Genomic DNA, 26,810 nt, shown 5'->3' on the forward strand with positions numbered 1-26,810 from the left:
TAACCATCGTGATAAATTCCTGCTGAATTTGTCCCTAACTGACCTGACTTCATGTTCATCTTATCATCCTCCACTGGTGCCCCGCCAGTAAACCGCTAGCACAGGCGGGTGCATAATTCCATTACCATCCATAAAAAAAACTGACCTGTTCATCTCAGCATCCAACTATATAGGCTAGGTTAAATTTGGAAAATCGTTAGTCTTACGCGTTTCAGAACCTTAAGAAACCTTAATAGTTTTATAATAATACTAACTCTCCCCACGGTTTCACCCGCGTCAAATTTGTAGCCTATATGTTATTCTGATGTATACGCTATATTACTGTAAACTTTCAACAAAATCCGTTTCGTATTTTCAGCATGAAAGAGCAACAAACATCCATACTCACAAACTTTCGCATTTGTAATACCTACTAATGAAATACATTTTCCTTCACAGGACCATCATGTAAACATGTCATCACAAATCCTCACGCACACCATGTACCGTCGCAGTTCAAACGAGGAGAAACCATTAGAAATCGATCAGGACTCGAACCCGGACCCCAGTAGATCGAACAGTCCAAAAAACATGAAGTATTTCAAGCAATTAGATGAGGAAAAGACTATTCTAAACCAGGGAAAAAAGTCGTTTTGTATAGACGCCTTACTTTCCCGCCATATTGAACCAGAGACAACATTGCAAGAGAGAATGTCACAGAATAAATATATGTCGCTAATACAGAATAAAAACTTCATCGCGAGATACCAAAATCAGAACTACGATACGCAAATAGAGCAGAATACCATAGAGAAGTACCAGAATAGAGCGGATGAGCAGAGTTTTGACCATAGAGCAGAGACGGACAGTCCTAGATCCGGGCAGAGTTCTCCTAGAAGTGCTTCCCCAGGGTCTGATGATGGGAATAGATCGGGCAGTTACAGCCCGCCAATTTCTCCCGGAGTTGAGGGGGGGAACGAGGAGTTTGAGAGTTATAGACCTGGTGAGTACATCTACTTTCTCTTTCTTCTTCTTTTTTATTGAAATTCAAAATATCTTTATTCATGTAGGTCTATTACAGACTCTTATTATTTGTTATGAGTATAGATGAGAAGAACTGACAAGAAACTCAGCTCGTGTTCTTTTCAAATAAATGTTGTACATGTTTACAATTATACAGATTAATTTTTAAATTCGAATTTGGGAGAATAGTGTGACATATGTTAATACAAAAGCAAATAGTATAATGAGTGTTCGCAACTCGAACAGACCAGTCCCCACAAGCAGCACCTGTTCACGAGTATGACGGATAAGCCAGCCATCATTGCACTGGTTGAGTGCAATGATAGCTGGTCAAATCACCTGATGGTAAAGCATAACATTAATACTAGATTTAAAGACTAACCTGCCGTTCATAAGCGTAATTTAAAAAAATGGGTCTTTTATGGGAATAGGTATAAAAAATTACAATAAGATACCAAAGGATATATAGGAATTACCCTTAAATAAATTCAAAACATCTGTTAAATCATATTTACTGAGTAAAGCCTTAAAATCAGTTGAGTTTCTTTCCAGTTCTTATCAATAGAATCTGTATACTGAAATGGGCGGTAGGGAAAAATATTAATACAAAAATCTTGAAGTTCATAAGCGGGTAAAATGTCCTACATGAATAAATGATTTTTGATTTCATTTCACAAGTTGTAATCGTCGCCTATATGCATATCACGTTATCATGTGATACCCGTGATACCACTCATGCGTTGTCATTCCAGGCGTCTAAGATATCATGCCTCAGCTAGTTTGCCATTCAAAATACATAAAAAATATATTAATTTATCTAGAAGACTAAGATCGCCCCCTCCGATTGATCTCTCGTCTAATCAAACGGGGATCGATATTACGACGGCCTGAGCCGAGGTTGCTCCGAGGAGCCCCTAGCGGTGCCCTCAGACTAAAGTCGTATCCGTCAGGCGGAAATTGGCCTTCAGCCGCTCCATAAGTTCTTCCGCGGGTTTGGAGTGATCTGCACTCGCCCCATATCGTCCAGTGAAGCTGTAAAGGCCAGCTGCGGCCGGCATTAGAATAGTCAAAAGAAAACTAAGATCTCATTCCTCATACCGTCAGCTAGTTTTCCATTCAAAATACATATGAAATATATTAATTTATTAATTTACCTATCATCTTTCCCAGGTATCATACCCAAGCCGGGTCTTTTGCCTCAAAACCCTGCTCTCGTAGCAGCGCAATCTGCAGCACTCTTCAACTACCCTCAGCTGCAGCCGCCTCCTGGAGCTCCCATGCCGTCCGCGTTCCACCACCCTGGAGATAGGGTCCTGCATCACATGCAGCTTGAATGGCTGGCCAGGACTGGAATGTTTTATCATAGAATACCGGAATTGGGGGGTAAGTTTTCTTTCTTTCATCATAATCTTCTTTTTATCTAATTATATAAAAATAGCCCTAAGCCTAAGCCCATCGTTTCACCCGTGTAAGTTTATAGTCTACTAGCAGTGCCCCCGGTTTCATTCGTGTTAAATTTCAATAAAAAATATAGCCTACATGTTACTCTGATGTATCTATATTATTGTAAAGTTTCATCAAAATCCGTTTAGTAGTTTTTGCGTGAAAGAGTAACAAACATCTATCTATACTCACAAACTTTCGCTTTTGTAATATTAATAAGTTTAAGATTATTATTCTGATGTATCATCTATATTGTTTTTAAAGTTGCATCAAAATCCGTTCAGTAGTTTTTGCGTGAAAGAGTAACAAACATCCATCCATACTTACAAAGTTTCGCGATTATGTTATCAGCACAGATAACATAATTTAGTAATTTAGTTAGGTCACAGAAGACCGAAGAGCTGGCAGCTACCTCGAACAAAGAATTAGTCTAGCAATTCAAAGGGGAAACGCTGCCAGTATCTTCGGAACCTTGCCTAAAGAGACTCCTTTTAATAATATATTTTAGTTATTTATATATTAATTAAATTAATTACATAATATTAGTAAGATTCTCGTGTCACAGTGTTTGTAACAATACTCATCCGAAACTACCGTACTAATGGTAGATCAGAAAATTTCATCGATATGTGTGAAACTGTGACTTTTTACAGTCTACCTCTGTATCTGTGAACGGCGATTCATACAGAAATTATAAATATACAACAAAAAAATCTGTAAAACAAAGATTTCTTTTACCAGATTCAAACTCCGAACTTTACAGTCTAATTAAGAGTAATAAATCACCATGCCACAACGCTTTAATAAAAAATAATAGTTAAATTTATAACGCATTCACTTCACAAGTTTATTGATGTGCTAGCTGTACACGCGACTCCGTCCGCGTGGAATTTGTCTAAAATAAAAGAATGTTTCTAAAATAAAAGTAGTCTAAGTTACTCCTTATTAAATCAGCTACCTGCCAAAAAAAGTACCGTAAAAATCGGTCCAGCCATTCAGAGTTTAGCCGGAACAAACAGACAGACAGACAAAAATTGTAAATAGTTATTTTGGTGTATGTACCGTATTTATATTTATATGCATGTAGTTAAAAACGGTTATTTCAATATTACAAACAGACACTCCAATTTTATTTATATGTACAGATAGTGTGAAATATTTTCACCTGTTTACCCGCAGTATAATAGCCGATATTATGCCAAAAAGCTACCCTCACGCTCAGGGGTAGGTGCGAGATAAAGCGACATGTGTTAACTGTAAACAGAGGGTGAGTTGTCAATAGTGGTATAAAGCTGACGTACACTATCAGCAACAGATTGATCTCGCACAAATTTCATCAAAATCGGTTCAGTAATTCACAAAAGCGAAATCACAAAACGGTGATGTAGTTTAATTGGGTTTTTCGTGTGTGTATGTTTTAGTATCGTAAATATTCCAAATCATTACATAGTATAAAACAAAGTCGCTGTCGCTGTCTGTCCGTCCCTATGTATGCTTAAATCTTTAAAACTACGCAACGGATTTTGAAGCGGTTTTTTTAATAGATAGAGTGATTCTAGAGGAAGGTTTATATATATAATACATGTACACCCGGGCAAATCTAGGGCGAGTAGCTAGTATAAAATAAAGTCACTGTCTGTCCGTCCCTATGTATGCTTAAATCTTTAAAACTACACAACGGATTTTGAAGCGGTTTTTTTAATAGATAGAGTGATTCAAGAGAAAAGTTTATATGTATAATCCATGTACACACGTGCGGTATTATAACGTTGTCGCCGACTTCGTCCGCGTGGAATTTAACTTTCATTTTCTAAAATAAAAGTAGCCTAAGTTACTCCTTATTACATCAGCTACCTGCCAATAAAATTCCCGTCAAAATCGGTCCCACCATTTCAGTGATTAGCCGGAAAAAACAGACAGACAGACAAAAATTGTGAAAAATGTTAGTTTGGTATATGTACCGTATTTACATATATTAATATCCATGTAGTAAAAAACGGTTATTTCAATATTACAAACAGACACGCCAATTTTATTTATATGTATATATTACTGAAATACTGCTCAGCGACCGGTATTTCAGTAATATATACATATATTCTTTAATAATACAATCTTAACATTTATTTGAAAAGAATACGAGCTGAGTTTCTTGTCAGTTCTTCTCATCTCGAAATCATTCTGTTGTATTAATCATTTTGTCGGTAGATTTGACATATCATAAGATCTATAATAGAGCTACACGAATAAATTTATTTTGAATTTGAATTTGAATTTAATGTTAAAATTTGTAGTTTAAATTAATTATGGTCGAATATAAACGAATTATATATATAAATGAATAGAAATTTTTGAATATTCAATATATGTAATATTGTTTAGTCAAAAATTCAAAAACAAATTTAACCTTATATTTTGAATTTTTGAATAAACCATATTACTTTGTTTTTTTTAGAATAAATAATATAAAAAAAATACATAATCACTTAACAAAATGGAACTATTTAAATGTGAATAAAAATTATTCAACTATAAAATGAGAGTGCCCATAAAATTAATCTCGATCAATTGCACCCCTATAACGCCATTAACCATCGCCGGATTCGAACCCCTACCCTATAAAATCGAAATGGCTCATAACAGGTACGTGCCATATGCGCGAACGATTATAATTTGTCTAAATTATATTTATGACGAGTAAAGACATTTTGGTTTACATGTAATTTTTTTTAATGAATGATTTCGTGATGGTGCACTCGTCTGCGCCAACGGTATGTGCGGACACCAGTGGAGGATGATAAGATGAGCATGAGGCCTGACCTCATGCTCATCTTATCATCCTCCACAGGTTATCAGTTAGCACATCATGGTAAATTCACCTGAAATTTAACACGATGGTTTCCAGGCGGAACCTTATGGAGGTCAATCTGACATGGTACATTGCTAGCGATAGGGTTATCAATCTACATTACTAACCACCCCTTCCCCCCTTTCCTCGAGAGACTACAGCATGGGATTTATTAAGAAGGGTTTCTTAACTGCAACACAAGTGACACCCCTGGTGTTTCGGGGGTCCATAAGCTACGGTAACAGTTAAGAAATTCACCAGGAATAGACGTGTGAAGGTCAACCTGACCATGGGGTTATTAGTCCACATTACTAACAATCCCCTCCCCCACGAATTGGATATTTATGAATAGAATAGAATAGAATAGAATAGAAAATCATTTATTTATTTAAAAAATACTTGGACATCTGTCACTATCACTCAGGATAGTTGCCCTGGATATAGTTTTAGAATAGAATAGACTAGAATAGAAACTTACATTGAAGCACTTTTGAATAGTCATTACATGTTTTTATTCTACCGCTCATTCGGAAAGCTCATCACAAGAAGAACGAGCAACAAACTTGCGTGTTGCTTTACATTTTTAAGTTTAAGTGTGTGAATACAAACCACCAATTAGCACTAATTCAATTAAATACTCAAATAGAAAAAAATATTGAATATATAACCAACTGGTTAAACAATTAATAAGAGGAAATCAGTTATAGCGATTAGAGCAGACCAGTCATTACAAGCAGCACCCGTTCATGAGTATGACGGATGATCCAGCCATCACTGCGCTCGACCATATTTTAGGGAGCCCAATGACCCGGCCCACCACGCCGCCACAAGTCTAGACGGTTATGAAATAACGGTATTTAGTTTTTTAAATGCATACAGCGACTGATTAACCCATAATCAAATTAACCAAATTCCTACGGCATCACGTCTGGGGGGGCACCAGTCGAAGTACAAAAAAAATCCGTCTTTAGGGCATCACGTCACTAAAAGGCACACCAAAAAGTTAAATTTTTATAATTAAAAGTATTAAAAAATTAAAAAAGGACAAAGATGAGACAAGAAAGGCTCAATAATTTATCGATATTACTAGTTACTCGCCCCGGCTTCGCACGGGTGTACACACATATATATATATATAAACCTTCCTCTTGAATCACTCTATCTGTTAAAGAAACAGCTTCCAAATCCGTTGCATAGTTTTAAAGATTTAAGCATACATAGGGACAGACAGCGCCAGCGATTTGTTTTATACTATGTAAAGATATAACATACACATGTACCTTATTAGGTATGAAATTTAAACGAGTATCAAATAAATTAGTAAATGATAGCAGAATTTCGACCATTGGGTCACCGCTAGTTAATATAGGATTACAATCAGTATGTTTTTTAACATGTTTAGCTGATTTAAACATAATATATTGACAGCAAAACAATATAATATATCATTTTAAGTGATTTACTTCAGATTATGTTATATATATATATTTATACATCGTTCGGTCTTATACTTTTATCATGATAACAAAGACAAGATATAGAATTAAGTGAATAACAAGAGTTAGTATTTGTTTATGTATGTTATGTATCTTATTCAATGTATGCTTAAATTTATTTTTTTCGGACTACTCTAATGCTGATGGCCGTAGCTGGCCTTTACAGCTTCACGGGACGTTAGGAGGCGAGTGCGGATGGCACTCCAAACCAAAGGAAGGACTTATGGAGCGGCTGAAGGCCAACTCCTGCCTGACGGATACGAGTTTAGTCTGAGGGCACCACTAGGGGTTCGAACCTCGGCTCAGGCTGTCGTAATATCGATCCCCGTTTGAATTGGACGGGGGATCGATCGGAGGGGCGCCCGGGGGCGCCGGTGTGGAGCGCCCTGGCGCGCTCAGGCGCCCGGTTGAATGCGCGATATTGTGTGTTTGAGGTCGTCGTCTTCGCCGGCGAGGACGGTGTCGTGTGTGTGTGTGTGTAAAGTTTATTTTGAAGCGTTTTTTTAAATAGCTAGAGCGATTCAAGATGAATTTTTATATATATAATATGTACACCCGTGCAAAGCCGCGTTTTTTAATAGCGTAAATCGCTATTAAAAAATTAATTATTATATAGCAAAATAACGTTTGCGGCTTCAGCTAGTATCTACCTATACAAACCGTTAGTGCAAGCGGATGCATCACTCCATTATCATCTATAAAAAAACTATCCAATTTGACCTAATCTTAAAACAAGGTGTGTATTTGTAATAACAAAATTCACGATAAAATACAATTTATCTTATATTTATCTAATTTTCGTAACAAATTGATGATTGATCGCATCTACCTATATCAACAGATGACTACTTCTAATATTGCTACAGATAAATAATATATTTTATAACACACTTACAAAAATATGTTCTCGATTTGGTTGTAGTTTTCATTCGCAACTCTGTCTATTGGAAACTCGACCTTGGCTTTGCGGCGAGATATTGCATCTCTGTGCATTTTCTACCGCATATATCACAGAGTGTTCTGAGGAATTGTTCGGATTGATACCAGCTGCTGAGTTTCACCGTACCACCCGCTAGAAACAAAAATACCATCCTGATCATCTGGATGAATGGCGGTCCTCCACAGTGCGGTTTTCTAGAAACTTTTTGCCTCGCACAACCACATTGTGGAATCACCTTCCAGCAATGGTATTTCCCAACCGATACGATATTGAAACCCTCAAGAAAAGAGCTTATTCCTTTTTAAAAGGCCGACAACGTACTTGCAGTTCCCCTGGTGTTGCGATGCTCATAGGCGGCGGTAAGCACTTACCATCAGGTGAGCCGCATGCTCGTTTGTCCCCTGTGTTATAAAAAAAATCATCCGCCTCTTCCTTATCCCATTTATTTGTGGTCTGCGTAATATGTTTTTCTCTTCCATTCATCCCTGTTCGCAGTCATCTCGTTATTTACTCCCTTTCTCACCATATCATCTTTCACACAGTCCACCCATCTCGAACTACAGCGTAGTGTCGGTTGTGAACACTGATTAGATTTTTTTTTTGCAATAGCATATGCTGGTGGTCACTCTATTCTCCCAAATTTAAATTTAAAAATACATCTGTATTATTGTAAACATATACAACATTAATTTGAAAAGAATACGAGTTGAGTTTCTTGTCAGTTGTTCTCATCTCGAAATCATTCCGAACTGACGGTAGATTTGACATATCATAAGAGTCTGTAATAGACCTACATGAATAAAGATATTTTTTTATTTGATTTGATTTGATTTAAATATATACAAAATCCAACCATTATGAACACCCGAGCAACGCCGGAGCAGGTAACTAGTAAATAAAATAAGTACTAATTAATTATAAATTTGCTAATTATTAGTTCAAATCCAAGGGAGTTGCTGAAATTTAATTGTAAAAAGCAACTGCCTGCGTTTACTGAGTTATCTCATTAATTAAGGTGTGGTCTTACTGACGGCGGGTAAATACGCTTGAATTGTATTCCTACTTTGTGTAGAAAACCAGATTATTTAATAGATATATTTATAACTAATGTTTTATTGAATAAATTCATTAAAATTTTATAATATAAACTTTTGAGCCCTACACCCGGGTCATAAGTCCCGGGAACTGTTCGGAGTTTCCCTCTCTGTCACACAATGGACTGGATGGATGCATGGATGAATTTATCGTGCGAATCCGGCATCCGCAATTCATAGAATGCTAAAAAGTTCATCACTATTGAATAATTTCATCAAGCTTCAATTATAGAAATTTACTACATGAATACCACAGAAAAAGATAATATTACTTAATGAAAAGAAATAAATCTCTTAGAAAAGTATCTAATTGTTGTAGTTAATTATAAATACAACAGAACTCTTTCATAAATTACGAAAATCTTATTTTATATTACAAATAAGAAATTATGTGAGTATGGATGCGTGTTTGTTACTCTTGCACGCAAAAACTACTGAACGGATTTTGATGAAACTTTACACTAATATATCTTATACATCAGAGTAACATATAAGGTTATAAATTTCACGCGGATGAAATCGCGAGCACAGCTAGTGTCGAATAAATTAACCTCATTTGTAAACTATCAGCAAAATTGCTTCTCAGTTCTTCTCTACACAACCTACATATTTTTTTTTATTTCTTATAAGTATCTGTTGTAGAACTACATGAATAAAGATATTTAGATTTGAATAAACTATAATTCCGCTCATAATGAGACCACACCCGTCGCTTGTAGGGAGCGCTAAGCCAATTATCAGGCAGCAATTTGTTCGGACAAACAAAGGGTCTGGCCCTTAACAAATTAAATCCACGTGTAGGCTAGTGCGGAGCGATGAGCGATACTAAATAATATCGATAGTTTTAAATTTAGAACAAAAGTATCGATCCAATTTGAGGATAAAGTAGATTTTGTATTGAGGAACTGAAATTCAAAAACTATTGCTGGTGTTTGAGAAATTCTGTCAATGTTTTAAATATATATGTAAGTAGACGCGCCTGCGATTTCATGTGCGTTAAATTGCAATAAAAATATAGCTATATTATTGTAAAGTTTCATAATAACCGTTCAGTAGTGTTTGCGTAAAAGAGTAACAAACATCCATATATACTCACAAACCTTTGCATTTATATATTATTAAGATTAAGTTTTATTTATATCTTTGTTTATTGACTCTTTATTGTAATACAAATTCAAAACATCTCTATTCATGTAGGTCTATTACAGACTCTTATGATATATCAAATCTACCGTCAGTTCGGAATTATTTCGAAATGAGAAGAACTGACAAGAAACTCAGCTCGTATTCTTCTCATATGTTTACACACTTTTACATTACAAAAACAGACTAATTAAAATACAAAATGCGGTCTTATCGCAGACGCAATCTATCACAAGCAATATTTGGGTCGAAAAAAATCAAAAAAAAGATATAATTTATTTATTAGTGTTAGAGTTCACATAAATATTTTAAAAGAAAAAAACCGATATTTTAAAAAGATATTAAAAGAAGGTAGTTTGTGTTTAATACGATGAAGTACCAAATGTAAAGATTTGCAAATGTTGTAAATAGCGCCATCTAGTATTTATAGACCAATCTACTACACTGACTTTGGTCTATAAATATGGAGGTCGGTAGTTGAATAATCCTCTATCGTTGGGTGAGCCGCGAAATTCAGTCGACGAGCGCAGAGCGTGCCGGTTGAGGTTCGGATACTAAAGTGAATTGTATTAGCAATGGTTTTATCCCGGTCTTAGTTGGGCCTGGGGGGAAGCTGAAAGTAGTGAAGGTGAGTGTTAATGCATTCTAAAAGGGCCTTTTAAACCTACACCCGTGTCACAATTCGCGGGCGCTACTTGGGGTTTCCCTTGCGGTAGCCGGCTTCAAAGCCTAAGTCGTCATCATTAATTAGTGCTTCTTAGGTCGTTGCTTTTTAGGTCGCATGATTCCATTCACATGTCTATGAAACCAATGATCTGATTCTGCAATGATCATATTTTTTGGCTAAAACGTTCATGTCGTTGCATTTCAGTCCTATTTAAGCATTTACGACCTGCAACATTTCGGCCAAAATTTCCCAATTTTTTGTACCCCTAAATTTCCTCCTATCACAACAAAACCCCAAAATTCTGTCCTAACTCCCCATAGGTGTACTTAAACATTATTTCTTTTATCGATACTCAATCGATAGTAACGTGTGCCCAACACTAAAACGGCGACGTTGACATAAAAGGGACAATTTTCAGTGGATTTTCAGTAAGGAATCTATTTATACTGCCACCGAATGGACATAATCAATGTCCACCGGAAATATATTACTGGACAGACACAGAAACAAAGAGAGGTCTTAGTGGCCGTTTGTTTTGAACATACATACAGTTTGCTGCCGGTTTGTCTGTACTTTTTAACTGTAACAAATTCGTATACATGTATCAAGAATAGAATAGAATAGAAATAATCTCTATTCAACTAAACCTAATATAAGCGCTGTTGAATAGTTATATTTTTTATTCTACCACTCATTCGGAACACAGACTCATCACAAGATGAATGAGCAAGCTTAGAAATAAAAAGTGTAAACTAAAAGAAAATATTTAAAATTTTTTACTATATTATTATTATGGTTATAATACAACACTATAACTGTAATACTATGGTAGTTTTAAGTAGCTATGACGATGTCCAGTGGAATGAGTAGTCATGCTCACAAAAATGTAGAGAAATGTGGCGGCGTGGTGGGCCGCGTCATTGTGCACCCCAAAATATGGTCAGGCGCAGTTTGCTGGTGGCTTACGTCATACTCGTAAACAAGTGCTGATTGTAGGGACTGGTCTGCTCTAATCACTACGACTGATATAATCTTATTGCGTATTTATTTGACCCTTATAAATTAGTGCTAGTTGGTAATTTGTATTTACACACTTCGATTTAAAAATGTAAAGTTACAGAGATTATTTAAAAAAGCAACATGCAAGTTTCTTGTGCCTTCTTGTGATGAAACAGCTTTCCGAATGAGCGGTAGATTAATAAATTTGTGACGACTATTCAAAAGTGCTTAAATTAAGTTTAGTTGAATAAATGATTTTCTATTCTATTCTATTTTATAAAAGGTTGACCTCAAGGTCCCTGGATTAATCCTTTAGTATACAATAATTCTATAAGAACTGGTCTCTTCTGATAATTATGAATAATTTATTTTGTTCCTCACGGTAACTATAATAATGATAATAATAATCATGGTGATGGATCGGGCACTCTCGAGAGTGTTTTTGACAGACGTCACGGGACGTGAAAGCCGAAACCGAGAAAAAGAGAAAATATCTCGACCTGGCTCACGAGGTGACCGAAATATGGAGGGTAATGTCCACCGAAATCATTCCAATCGTTATGTCGGTGAACGGTCTTATCCCAATCAGTCTGGAACAACATCTCAGACGGTTGGGATTCCGGGGCGGCTCACTCCCGGGAAAGATGCAGAAAACGGTGCTCTTCGATTCTGCCCGCATTGTACGCCGGTTTCTCTCCCTGGGGCCCTGAACCCCGGCCGACTATGCTTCTGCCGGGGGTAAGTTGCCATCTCCTCTCCTTAAGAGGGGAGATGAGAGTTTTTGTAGTTTGGAAAATAATAATAATAATTATAATATAATAATAATAATAACAGGGGAGATGAGAATTCTTGTAAAGTTTAAAAAGTGATAATTTATTTTTTTACCAAGATTGTTTCAATACAATCACAATAGCATTGATTCCTACACTAGGCTGTTATTATATTTATTTACTTTTGTCTATATTTTTATTAAACATATTGTATGCACACTAAACCATACATTTAAACAACGATTATTTAAAAGAGCAACAGGCAATTTACTTGCTCGTTCTTCGTGTTATATAGACAGCTTTTCGAATGAGCGATAGATTAAAATAATATTATTTATGAGTTCCAATAAACAAATATATTATTAGATATATTACAAACGGTAGGTATATTCTATTATTACATTTACAGTGTAGTTATTACCAATTTAAGAATAGCTTCTGTGTGGCTCTGTGGGGGCGGGACCTGTTCACGCATGCGTTGTACGTTCTCAACTTTCCTCAATACCTAACAGTTTTATGAACCCCGTGAATTATTAGATACTAGCTAAACCCCACCACTTCGTCTGCATCACATTTTTTTTTATTTCTTACATTTATTTAGGGATTTTTATCTCGATATGATGCTGGCAGTCCCATCGTATCTTATTACTAATCTTATCTCCTACAATACAATGAATACAAAAAAATTGCTGGCGATGATACAGACTCAGGTAATTGCATCACACTTACTTGACATTTATCGTTATACTAGCTGTGCCCGCGGTTTCACTCGAGTTCAATTTCAATATAGAATAGAATAGAATAGAAAATCATTTATTCAAATAAACTTACATTGAAGCACTTTTGAATAGTCATTACATTTTTTAATCTACCGCTAATATAAAATATAGCCTATGTGTTATTCAGATGCAAAAGCTATATTACTGTAAAGTTTCATCCAAATCCGTTCAGTAGTTTTTGCGTGAAAGAATAACAAACATTCTTACTAACAAACTTTCGCGTTTATAATATTACTAGTTACCCACCCCGGCTTCGCACAGGTCTACATGTATTCTACATATACATAAACCTTCCTCTTGAATCACTCTATCTATTAAAAGATACCGCTTCAAAATCTGTTGCGTAGTTTTAAAGATTTAAGCATACATATGGACGGACAGACAGCGACTTTGTTTTATACTATGTAATGATTAAGATTAAGATTTAGCCTAATGAATATATCTTTTTAAATTATACCTATTTCAGCCGCCAACCAGCTTGCTTTGTAAGCTGCTTTCGGTTGTAAAGTACAAATTAAACAGTGAAATCACAGGATACGAGGCATGACAACTTATTGCTCCGGAATGAATTTAAAATTCATACCTAAAAAATTTAGGAAAGAAACCCAAGGAGGGTTTTCGTCAGGCAGACGGCCGGTAATAAAAAATCTGAAGCCAAAAACTCTCTCGTTATATATATTTGAGTGAATCAATTGATATGTATTTTAAAACTTAATTGAAAAATGAATCTGTAATTCTCTAATCATGTACAAGCTTATTATGACAGCCTCGGTGGTCTAGTGGTTTACACACCGCTTTACTATCCGATGGTCGCGGGTTCGATTCCTCGCACGACACAAACATTTGTATTCATGAGTATGATTGTTTGTATCGGTCTGGGTGTTTTCTATGTATAATATGTATTTATTTACAAAATAAAATGTATCCATGTATTTATATCAGTTGTCTAGTACCCATAACACAAGCTCTGCTTAGTTTGGGACTAGATGGCGCTGTGTAAATTATCCTGAGATATTATTATTATATTATTATTTAAAAAGAATAAGAGCTGAGTTGCTTATCAGTTCTCGAAAGTCTAAACTGACGGTAGATTTGACATATCATAAGTCTGTAAGAGACCTACATGTATAGAGATTTTGATTTGATTTGATTTGATTTGACAACGCATGAACTGTACCACTGGTGTCAAATGTTTGACATAAGGTCATTGTCAATGTTGGTGCATACCTACCTTTGCCGTTTACCATCAAGCGGGCCAGATTATCTACCAGTGACATAAAAAAACCGGTCGGTCACCCATCCAACTGATTGACCACCCCTGAGCTTTAAATTAGAACACACGGATCACTTGTCACAATTACCCCATAGTTAATCCATATAATTTAATTGTAACTTTATACATTTTATTATAAGGGTCGTAATAGTTTGGCAATTATTCCAATACCCCTTAGGGGTAATAATTTATTTATTGCAACAATGGGGTGGATTTTAAATAGGGGTAAGTTTGTTAATTTGTTTGTTTATATTTGAATTGGGTGCTGAATGAGATCAAATGGCAACACCATTTGAATTATAAGTATTATTTGTGGGCGGAAATTTTATCACGGATCCAACGATACATTAGTGTTACTTGTTCGGTTTTGTCTGTCATTTTTGAAACCGTATATACCAAGGAATTGATATTGACAGCCTCAGCGGGTTGTACACCGATAATAATAGTAATTTATAATAATAATAATAATAAATACCAACTACAGAAGGCTGTAGTTCTAAATACATGCCGGATTGTTAGAAAGTTTCTACAGACAGATTAGGCCTACATTTGTATTATGGTATATCCACCTGATATAGAACATTATTATGTACTTGGCTTAGGCCCGTACATACCAAGATTACCGGCGAAAGTCGAGAAAAAATAATATAAAAAAAAAATAATAATAATAACAATAATTTATAATAATAATAATTATTTATTTATTTGCCTGCTACATGGTAAGTTTGATCTTACAATATAATATAAGTACACGATATGCAGCACCCCGTAGGGGTATGCAAATATTGAAAATGACTTCAATACAATATGTCATTACATTAAAAACATTGTAATAGGTACCACAATAAAATAATAAATGTCACAGTATTCCACTAATGTCAATCAATATATTGTTTTACTTCTGATGGTCCCGGGTTCGATTCCTCACAAGCACAAACATTTGTATTCATGAGTATGATTGTTTGTATCTGACTGTGTAGTGTTTTTATGTATATTATGTAATCTACTAACTAGTTAACTGATATAAATACTCAGATATTATTATTTAAAAAATATCTAATTATTTATATCAGTTGTCTATCCAATAACACAAGCTCTGCTTACCGTGGGACTAGATGGCGCTGTGTTAATTGTCCAAGATCATTTATTTATATTATATACAATAGAAACTTGTCTGTGTGTGTACCTCAGCCTCACCTATTTCAGCCGCCAAGGCACTTGCTTTGTAATATTTGTTTCGGTTATGCAATAGACAGAGAATACTGGGTGATATGAAAAGAAAACAAACAGACACGCCAATTTTATTTATATGTATATATTACTGAAATACTGCTCAGCGACCGGTATTTCAGTAATATATACATATAGTCTTTAATAATACAATCTTAATATTTATCTGAAAAGAATACGAGCTGAGTTTCTTGTCAGTTCTTCTCATCTCTAGATCACTCCGAACTGACGGTATATTTGATATATCATAAGAGTATGTAATAGACCTACATGAATAAAGATATTTAGAATTTTGAACTGTAAACCACTTCTCTTTGCAGTCGGTTAATGACATACTTTTTCGATGTCAAAACGGAATCATATAAATCGGTAGGGTGACATTTAACCATCACGCCGCGGGGCGCAGGGCACCCGCCAGTGTTGATTGTAACACGGATTACAAACTGCCGACAAATCAACCCCATTACGACCCCTAGCGGGTATTGTGATGTGCGTGAATTTTTTGTCACCTTTTCTTTATTGTAACAGTTGTGTTAAGTTAAGCACCTAATTGTTTGTTTTGTTTATTTTTTACTAGCCACCCCGCCCTGGCTTCGCACGGGTGCAATGCTGATAATTAATATACCTAATTACCTAAATTTATCAGTGTTTCTCTACAATATTCTACATGTATTATACATATAAACCTTCCTCTTGAATCGCTCTATCTATTATGTAAAATGGGTGGACAGATTTTGTCGGGACTCTTTTGGCAGGTAGCTTATGTAATAAGGAGTAATTTAGACTACTTTCATTTTAGAAAAAATCTTTTATATTAGAAAAATAAAGTTAAATTCCACGTGAACGAAGTCACGGGAACAGCTAGTATATAATAAACGCAAAAGTTTGTGAGTATGGATAGATGTTTGTTACTCTTTCACGCAAAAACTACTGAACGGATTTTGATGAAACTTTACAGTAATATAGCTTATCAGAATAACGTATAGGCTATAAATTTCACACAGCTATTTAGATATATTTCTTTCAGATTATTAATAACAATACATACATTGTAAGACGTCAACAATATTATTTTATTTGCTGTTTACGTCTCCTTCACATTACGGGGTGGTTCAATGGCGGCACGGCGGGGTGGCGGGTGGTGGAGGGTGGCGGGGTGCGTAACAAATCAGATTACCCTGATTGCCGTCTTGTGCTCTGCCGGGCGTGCTAAAGTCATTGTATGGACGATATTATTATGCTACTTGTCCATAGACAAACATATAACTATATATACTTACTACTTTTATACTTTTATAGTCATGGCCTAGTGGTTTATTAAACGTTTTTGAGCCTCAAAAAAAAAAACTATATATACTACCTATGGTGGTTTAGCACGCCGCTTTACTCACCATGGTCGCGGGTTCGATTACACGGTACAAATATTTGTATTCATGAGTATGAGTCTGGTTGTTTGTATTAGTGTGGGTGTTGTCTATATATATTATGTATATAAAATATATATCTATGTATTTAAATCAGTTGACTAGTATACATAACACAAGCTCTGCTTAGTTTGGGACTAGATGGCGCTGCGTTAATTATCCAGGGTTATTTATTTATTTATATTGTCTCTGTGCTCATTGACTAATGAAACAAGTAATATAATAAATAAGTTTGTCTCTGCCCACCCAAACGGGGACAGGCGTGACGATATGTATACGAGTAGATCATATTTACTTAAACATAAGTTTACAAAACTTAATATAACTGCATAGAAAAATTCCTAAGTCTAATCACTTGATTAAATAAATAAATATTCTTGTCATATTTTTTTTTTAATTTTCCACCTTTTCCGAACGCAGACAATAAATCAATATGGCCATAAACAAATCCACAATGGCGGCTCGCAGATTAAGGCGTAATCGCTAGCTTGTATTCTAAGAACGGAGCGCGTAAATCTTCGGCGGGAATCAGGAATTGCGTGGAGTGTTGCTCTACATTCGCAAATAGTTACTTATATATTGCACTAATTAAAAATTATATATTTTGAAATAAGGCTTTAAAAATAAACTATTTAGGTCCATTTTCCGATACTTATAATTTGTGACTTAATGCTCTATTGTAATAAGGGTGTTTTTTTTTTAAAGGATGATAATGTAATGGTGCACCCGCCTGCGCTAACGGTTTACGCTGGCGGGGCACCAGTGGAGGATGATAAGATGATCATGAGGTCAGGTCAGATAGCCCATCATAGTAAATTCCCCAGGAATTTATCACGATGGTTTCCAGGTAGACCCGCGTGGAGGTCGACCTGTCATGATACATTGCTAGCAATGGGGTTGTTAGTCCACATTACTAACAACCCCTATCACCCCACGTTTTAATAGAAATATGTAGGTTGTTTGCTATTCTAATTTTGATATGTACGGAAAATGGCACATTTCTATTTATTATTCTTAATATCCACTTACTTAAATCACTTAAAATCACTCTTGACTAACAATCGTTGTTAAAATACCTACCATTACTTCCAATAAATAAAGTTATTTGCATTGACGCATTAACATATAATTTAGTAGAACACACACATTTGTTAACGCAATTGATTGTAGCACTGACACTGCAATTTCCTGTCACTCCGACTATAATATATTTTGGTGATAGCAAGTAATTTGTTTACAGAATATCATGAATGTATTATATCACGAATTAATAACTCAAGAAACTTTTAAGTATAATTAATTTTAATGGCCTAATATTAGAGAAACTAGCTGTTCCCGCGACGTTGTCCACGTGGAATATAACTATATTTTTCTATATTAAAAGTACTCCTTATTACATCAGCTACCTGCCAAAAAAAAGTCCCGTGAAAATCGGTCCAGTAATGTTTAGCATATTTTAACGATACAAAAATGCTTACTAAACTAAAACTATGGTATTATGGGATGAAAATGAAGATTTATAAGCAATTTCTTTATTTAGATATTATTTTGACATATTTCTACATCAACATCACATAACGCCGTTTTCTTCCACTGTGGCATGATCTCTATACGGTAGTAGGTTAATACCTCAATGGTCGCTTAACTGTGATACACACAATATGCTTAGGTAAAGAGTGATTACCATACATTACAAATAGTGGAAGAAATAAAACTAAACCATCCATTTTAAAGCGACCAACCATTAAGGGTCCATTCCGAAGTCACGTACTGTCAACAATGAAAATTTTCATTTATTGATCTTTGATTCCGGTACTTAAGCACGGCTTTCTGTTTGACTTAGTGCGTGCGCGCCTGTTTAATATATTTTTAAATATTTTTCGAATGTTTGCACTATGGCTGTTTGGCTGTGCCTCCGGTGACTCGTTCCACAGATAACATATTATTCTCGTTCTTGGTGCCTGATGTTATTAATGTAATTTTTACTTGCAAGTGCTCGGCAAACAAATGAAACCGCGCAATTTTTTTTTTTAATTACCATAATGCACATAAATAATTATATTAATATATATATATATATATTTATCTTAAGACGATTCACACAGCGCCATCTAGACCCAAATTAAGCTAGCTAAAGCTTGTGTTGTGGATACTAGACAACTGATACAAATACAGAGATTTTTTTCGTAAATACATATTATGCATAGAAAACACCCAGACCGATAGTATTTGTACGCTGGAATCAGCAGAATATGATGAAACATATATTATATATAATTACCACCATTTATTCTGACAAATAAACATATTATTATTATTAAGACTCATCACAAGGAGAATGCACAAGAATGTGTGATAGACATTCTTGCACATTCTACTTGTAATGAGTCTATTCCGAATGAGTGGTAGAATAAAAAAATATGACTGTTCAAAATTGCTTGTATGATTTTATTAGAATAGAATAGAATAGAAAATCATTTATTCAAATAAACTTACATTGAAGCACTTTTGAATAGTCATTACATTTTTTAATCTACCGCTCGTTCGGAAAGCTGTCTCATCACAAGAAGAACGAGCAAGAAACTTGCGTGTTGCTCTTTTAAATAATTTTATTATTACTTTACATTTTTAAGTTTAAGTGTGTGAATACAAACCACCAATTAGCACTAATTCAATTAAATACTCAAATAGAAAAATATATAATAATAATATTTGAATAAATATTACTAGTATTAAACTTATAAATTTATATTATAAGTATTTGAAGTAATTTATTTACTTCAAATACTTATAATATAAATTTATTTTACTTATATTTAAATTGAGTTATAATTTACATTTATAGACTATTTTCAATTATTGCATAAAATAATTTAATACTAATATTTAACCTATGAACATATAATATAAGTATTTTAAGTAAATATAGTATTTCAATTGAGTTATAAGTTAATTTTATACACTATTTTCAAAACCATCGCGATAGCAATCTAAATGAATAGTGAATAAACAAATGAACATTTAAAATCGAATTATACAAATTAAATGCATACACACCCTAAAAATTAACTAATGATATCGCAAACCGTCCCCAGGATTCGAACCCGTGACAGATGCGTCACGGATTTAGCGCGGCGTTTATCGTTGTGCAAACAGTACCAAATGTCGCGTTCGCCGAGTGTTGTTACTCTAATTGATAATTATCATTTTTATTGGCTCAGCCAGGGCTGCCAACCCTCCGCAAATGGCGCGCCATTTAACCACAGTTAATTGTGACAAGGACGAAACTATATGCTGTCTCTTTTTAATACATTACTTAAATTGAAAAATATAAATTAATCTGTATTATTGTAAACAAGTATAACATTTATTTGAAGAGAACACGAGCTGAGTTTTTTATCAGTTCTCATCTCGAAATCATTCCGAACTGACGGTAGATTTGACATATCATAAGAGTCTGTAATAGACCTACATGAATAAAGATATTTTGAATTTGAATCTATTTTTTTTTTATGAATAATAATAAAATAGAGTACCAGCTTTATTGTGAATTGAGCCATTTTTACCCATTACTTATAATCCCCTGCTTAATATTATAAACATATTGTTAGTAATAATTATATATTGTATTAACAATATATAATTATATATATATTAACAGTTAGCTGACCTGTTCAACTTCTTCTGCATGACACTTCTATGACACTAGCTTTTGCCCGCGTTAATTTATCCCCTTAGGGGTGGAATTAATCAAAATCCTTTCTTAGGGGATGCCTACGTCAAAGTAGCTTTCTGCATGCAAAGTCTCAGCACGATCGGTTTAAAATTGACAAAGTTTCATATAAACTTTCATCCCCTATTTTATCCCTTTGGAGGTAGAATTAATCAAAATTATTTCTTAGCGGATGCCTACGTCATAACATCTACCTGCATGCCAAATTTCAGCCCGATCCGTCCAGTGGTTTGAATAATCAAAAGCCTTTCTTAGCGGATGCCTACGTCATAACATCTATCTGCATGCCAAATTTCAGCCCGATACGTCCAGTGGTTTGAATAAACAAAATTATTTCTTAGAGGATGCCTACATCATAACATCTACCTGCATGCCAAATTTCAGCCCGATCCGTCCAGTGGTTTGAATAAACAAAATTATTTCTTAGAGGATGCCTACATCATAACATCTACCTGCATGCCAAATTTCAGCCCGATCCGTCCAGTGGTTTGAATAAACAAAATTATTTCTTAGAGGATGCCTACATCATAACATCTACCTGCATGCCAAATTTCAGCCCGATCCGTCCAGTGGTTTGGGCTGTGCGTTGATAGATCACTACGTCAGTCACCTTTGAGTTATATATATTTAGATTTATATTATATTTCTTATAGCTGGCTTTTGTTATTGATTTTTTATTTACTGTTTTTCTTATTGCATTCTATGAGCACGATAAAGAGTTTATTGTTATTATTATCATTTTTTATGCAAAATTGCGTAAGGTTTTACAACAAACTCCCAGAGTCTGTAGTCAATTTGCCAGAAAAAAAATTCAAATGTGTCATAAAATATTTTCTTTGTAAAAAAACTTGTTATAAAATTGAAGAATTTATAAATAATAATAATGTTTTTGTAGAAAATATCTAACTTAAAATTCATAGCGCTGACAATATTATCTGATTGAACAGAGATTAAGTGCGTAGCGGTTTCTATGTTGATTGTCGCATGCCTAATCCTTGTTGTTAATTAAATATAAGTAAATCCATATTTATTTAAAAGAGCAACACACAGGTTTCTTGCTTATTCTTCTTGTGATGAATCTGCATTCCGAATAAGCGGTAGAATAAAAAAAAACTTGACTATTCAACAGTGCTTATATTAAGTTTATTTGAATAAAGATTATTTCTATTTCTATTTCTATTATTATCTCCCGTAAATGGGGTGATATCCTTGTCATTGCGGGTGAAAATCACCAAACAATAACAAATGTGATGATGATGATAATGATGAAGATTTTTTTAAACGGAAGACAAAATTATTATTATTTTTTCTCTCGACTTTCGCCGGTAATCTTGGTATGTACGGGCCTAAGCCAAGTACACAACAATGTTCTAATTTTAGGTGAATATACTATATATGAAATATTATATTATCTGTACTATAATATAAATGTTGGCCTAATCTGTTTGTAGAAATTTTCTAACCATGCGGCATGTGTTTAGAACTACAGCCTTCTGTAGTTGGCGGTATATATTAAGGGGCAAGTTCAGGGTATTTATTGACTGGTGCATCTGTTTCGGTATGACACCTGTAGTTGAGAGGTCGATTGGGAGTATTGTTACTTTTTGTAAGTGCCAGAGTCGGGTTATTTTAGTTTGTAATTCTTTATATTTTGTTATTTATTATTATTTGTGATTCGTGGCAACCCTATGAGAGTTGAATGCGGCGCTTTTATGGGATGAACTAACGTTGTTCCTTGATTAGATTGTATGATAATCAGATTGCATGGTGTTTTGTACTGGGACTATAGATATGCTAGGATTTACAATTGCTCATTTGGTATAGTTGTTTTTCTAAGTGGGAATACCTGGGCGACTAGGCTTCGCTGGCAGGATTATTAGTAATGGACGGTAGGGAAGTTTGACGTTCATAAGCGGCTAAAATGGCCTGCATGGATAAATTATTTTTTAATTTATATTTGAATTTGAATGTGGACTAAAAACCCTATTGCTAGCATTCTACCATATCAGTTTATCCACGAGGTTAGCTTTGGAAGTCGTGATAAATTCTTGGTGAATTTACCACGATGTGCTAACTGACCTGACCTCATGTTCATCTTATCATCCTCCACTGGTGCCCCGCCAGCGTAAACCGTTAGCGCAGGCGGGTTAACCATTCTATTACCATCCATAAGACCAAGCTTCGCGTGAAGTCAATTTTTTTTTTAAATTGTAAAGATCATCAACATCATCATCATCATCATCAGCCTGTGTCTATCCACTGTTGGACATAGGCCTTTCCCAAAGACTTCCACCATGTGCGCTCTTCCGCCTTCTGCATCCATCCACTGCCGGCCACCTTCGTAGTGTCGTCGGTCCATCTTGCAGGAGGGCGCCCCACACTCCGTCGACCCATGCCTCCACTCCATAACCTTTCTTTCTCATTGTAAAGATAGTGAATATATTTAATAGCACATTATATAATATTTTGAAAGGGAATACTTGAAGTCTAATCTTTTTAAGAAGACGAAAAAAAAATTTATATATAAAAAAATAAAATAGATATATATATATATACTAGCTGTCCCGGCAAACGTTGTTTTGCCATATAAATTAATAACGCTATAAAAAAATAGGGATTGATGATAGAAGGGTGAAACTTTAGGATTGTATGTATTTTTGTATATTGTATCATAAAAAAATAGAAACTAAAAATTTTGTCTAAAAAATAAAAAAAAAATTTAGTGGTGGACTACCCCTAACATTAAGGGGATGAAAAATAGATGTTAGTCGATTCTCAGACCTACTCAATACGCTCATAAAATTTCATGAGAATCGGTCAAGCCGTTTCGGAGGAGTATGGGAACGAAAACTGTGACACGAGAATTTTATATATATATTATATATAAACCAAAATAAAATAAAAAGATATATATGTATACATATATAAATCTCTGTAAACATCTACGCATGCCGTGGCCACCAGTAATGAAGTCAACACTATATACCTGAACTTTTTGCAAGTGATATTAATTGTAACCTCATAGTGTATATCTTGTTGGTCGCTCAAATATATAAATAAAAAAAATTACAAAACGAACAAATTGATCATAGTCTGTAAGCATTTGTTAAGACTGATTTTCAGACGAGAGTAGATTAGCTATCGGTTATCGTTTAGTAATAGTAATGGAGTAGGGAGTTTGTGGATGATAATGTAATGGTGCACCCGCCTGCGCTAACGGTTTACGCTGGCGGGGCACCAGTGGAGGATGATAAGATGAGCATGAGGTCAGGTCAGTTAGCACATCGTGACAAATTCACCAGGAATTTAACACGATGGTTTCCAGGGGGAACTGCGTGGAGGTCGACCTGACATGGTACATTGCTAGCAATGGGTTTATCAATCCACATTACTAATAATCCCCCTAATGGAGTAGGGAGTAGACTAGACTAGAGGGCCCCAATCCATCACGGGGCCCCGGGCACGTGCCCAGTGGGGAAGAGGGGCCTGTACATCGTTTCGGAGGAGTATTGTTACAAAGAGTGCAAATCTGATCTCTAAGAATTACTCATTTTGCACAGGTGCCCCTCACGCCCTCCTTGGCAAGACTCGGCGCCCTCGGACTGCATTCACTTCACAGCAACTGCTGGAGTTGGAGAAACAGTTCCGGATGAACAAGTATCTGTCCAGACCGAAGAGGTTCGAGGTGGCCACCAGCCTGATGCTGACGGAGACACAGGTTCGTGTTTTGTTGGTTGTCATATACTTTTTTAGATCTTTAGCAGTTTGTTTTCACAAAATGTTAAATATGTACCTAATGCTGAACATTTATTTAGATAGTTCGGTGGTCTAGCGGTCAAACACACAGCTTTTCTTCCGATGGTCGCGGGTTCGATTCCTCGCACGGCACAAACATTTGTTTTCATGAGTATGATTGTTTGTATCGGTCTGGGTGTTTTCTATGTATATGTATTAAAAAAAATATCTATGTATTTGTATCAGTAGGTACCCATAACATAAGCTTTAGCTATCTTAACTTGAGTCTAGATGGCGCTGTGTGAATTGTCCTGAGATATTATTATGACTATTCAAAACTGCTTATACTGAGATTATTTAAATAAAGATTATTTCTATTTCTAATTTTTATGTAGGTATTTGGACACACAATTTGGTTGGTAGAAGAATACCGTCCCCTATATACATGCCATTGCCACTATCTTAGTATAAAAAAAACAACGGACATCACGTCATCATGTGACATCCGTGATACTTAGGTATACGTTGCCATTCGAGATGTCTCTTATCCTGTAATATAATTTTTTATATTACTTACGGTAAAAAACAAACACAAAATTTCAATTGAAAACCGTACCCAAATCAGTAAAGTCGTTTCTGAGATTAGTACGCACAATTACACAGACAAATATTACAACATTGTTTTGGGTTCTGTTATTTTCATTTAATTAATCTTGATATGCGTAATAACTATTATAATAATAGGAGACTATTATAAGATTAAATATATTATTAACTTATATAAAAATAAAAGAAAATGGCTGAAAACTTAATTTTATTTAAACAAAACATCTTAATCTTCACACCGCCATTGAAATTGCGACCCCTTTTAGCGAAAATCACAAAAACAATGTTCACATAACCGCACCTTTTTACTTTCCTGAGCCCCAAAACAACGGTGACATTCACAAAAGCGCGCCAAACACTTGTCAAGTTGAATGATGGCGGATTTGAGCTTAGAGTCATAGACAAGATTATAGGGGAGGGCCGGAGGAGTGCCATAAACGTTATTACTTGTGTGGGTTTAAATATTAATCTCTGCCGACCCTCAGTAATTTCGGGAATGGTTTTAGGTCGCTTTGGTTTCTGAAATAGCAGATGTTTGTTATTTTTTCTTTTATTTAGGCACAGATATGACAATTTGGTACAGATTACATAATTTGATATAGAGCACTAAGCAAATAATCATTACGTTTAATTTTAGTATGCCGCTATTACATTAGTAGATAACATTTTTTTAACGTATATGATGGTTAATGGCCAGTTATCAATGAAGGATGCAAGATTGAGAAAGAAGTTGGTTGGTCACGATAGTTTTCAAGTAGGTACCGCGTGGAAGTAAAGAAATATAATTTTCAAAGATACCTACTTTAAATATGTAGGTATATGATATAGATGTACAGTATAAGTTTCTTTTACATACAATGCATTGAGAAAATATATCTAACAACAATATATTTCTTATACAGGTAAAAATATGGTTCCAAAACCGAAGAATGAAGTGGAAACGCTCGAAAAAAGCACAACAAGACTCCAAAAACAAGGACTCGCACGCGTCGCACCAAAGCGATGAGAAAAGTAAACCAAAAGAAATTCCTTTGCCTCCCGAACCCGAAAAACCACAACAAATCGCGGCCGATTTGACAGCCGTCAAACCGCCCATCCTGGACAGGGACAGAATTATCGCCTTAGAACGAGAAAGAGCAATAGCCGCGGCGAATTTTAATTCGAATTTGGAAAACAATAGACGCGGGTTGGTCGTCATGAGCCAAGATGGCGGCCGTCCCAATGACATGTTTAGGCCATATGTAGTATGAAAGTAATAGTTATTTTTTATTTGTAAATGATACATAATATTTCTAATATAGTATTAACTAATTGTAAATATTTAATATAGAAGCTATTATTTATAATCTTATCCATAAATTCTGGAGTACGGTACAATGTTAATTTAAAAAATAAGTTAATTAGAAAAATGTGATTTGATTGTGGTCAAAATCAAGTTTTTTTTATTTATTTTAAGGCTGGGAGTTATCAATATTCTGAAATTATTTATTATTTTTATACCGATACAAATTTAACTAATTAAATTGATAAACGTAGTCGTATTTTTTTATTTATGCAATATTGTCTGTTATTTATATTTAAAAAAGTTTTATTACGAAAACATTTTTTTTTTATTTATGTAAAATAAA

At 34.8% G+C, this 26,810-nt stretch overlaps 1 protein-coding gene across 1 annotated transcript; it reads left to right on the top strand.

Moving 5' to 3' along the window:
* Window positions 1-453: 453 nt before the first annotated feature.
* On the top strand, window positions 454-26,432 carry LOC131855305 (homeobox protein Hox-B4). Its single transcript, XM_059206559.1, has 4 exons — window positions 454-982; window positions 2,173-2,385; window positions 24,402-24,559; window positions 26,085-26,432. The coding sequence occupies exons 1-4, from the start codon at window positions 454-456 to the stop codon at window positions 26,430-26,432; spliced, it is 1,248 nt and encodes a 415-aa protein (XP_059062542.1).
* The last annotated feature ends 378 nt before the right edge of the window (window positions 26,433-26,810 follow it).

The sequence above is a fragment of the Achroia grisella genome, unplaced genomic scaffold (assembly GCF_030625045.1).
Source record: "Achroia grisella isolate CSIRO2021 unplaced genomic scaffold, CSIRO_AGI_Agris_v1 utg1360, whole genome shotgun sequence".
NCBI classification, from domain to species: Eukaryota; Metazoa; Arthropoda; class Insecta; order Lepidoptera; family Pyralidae; genus Achroia; species Achroia grisella.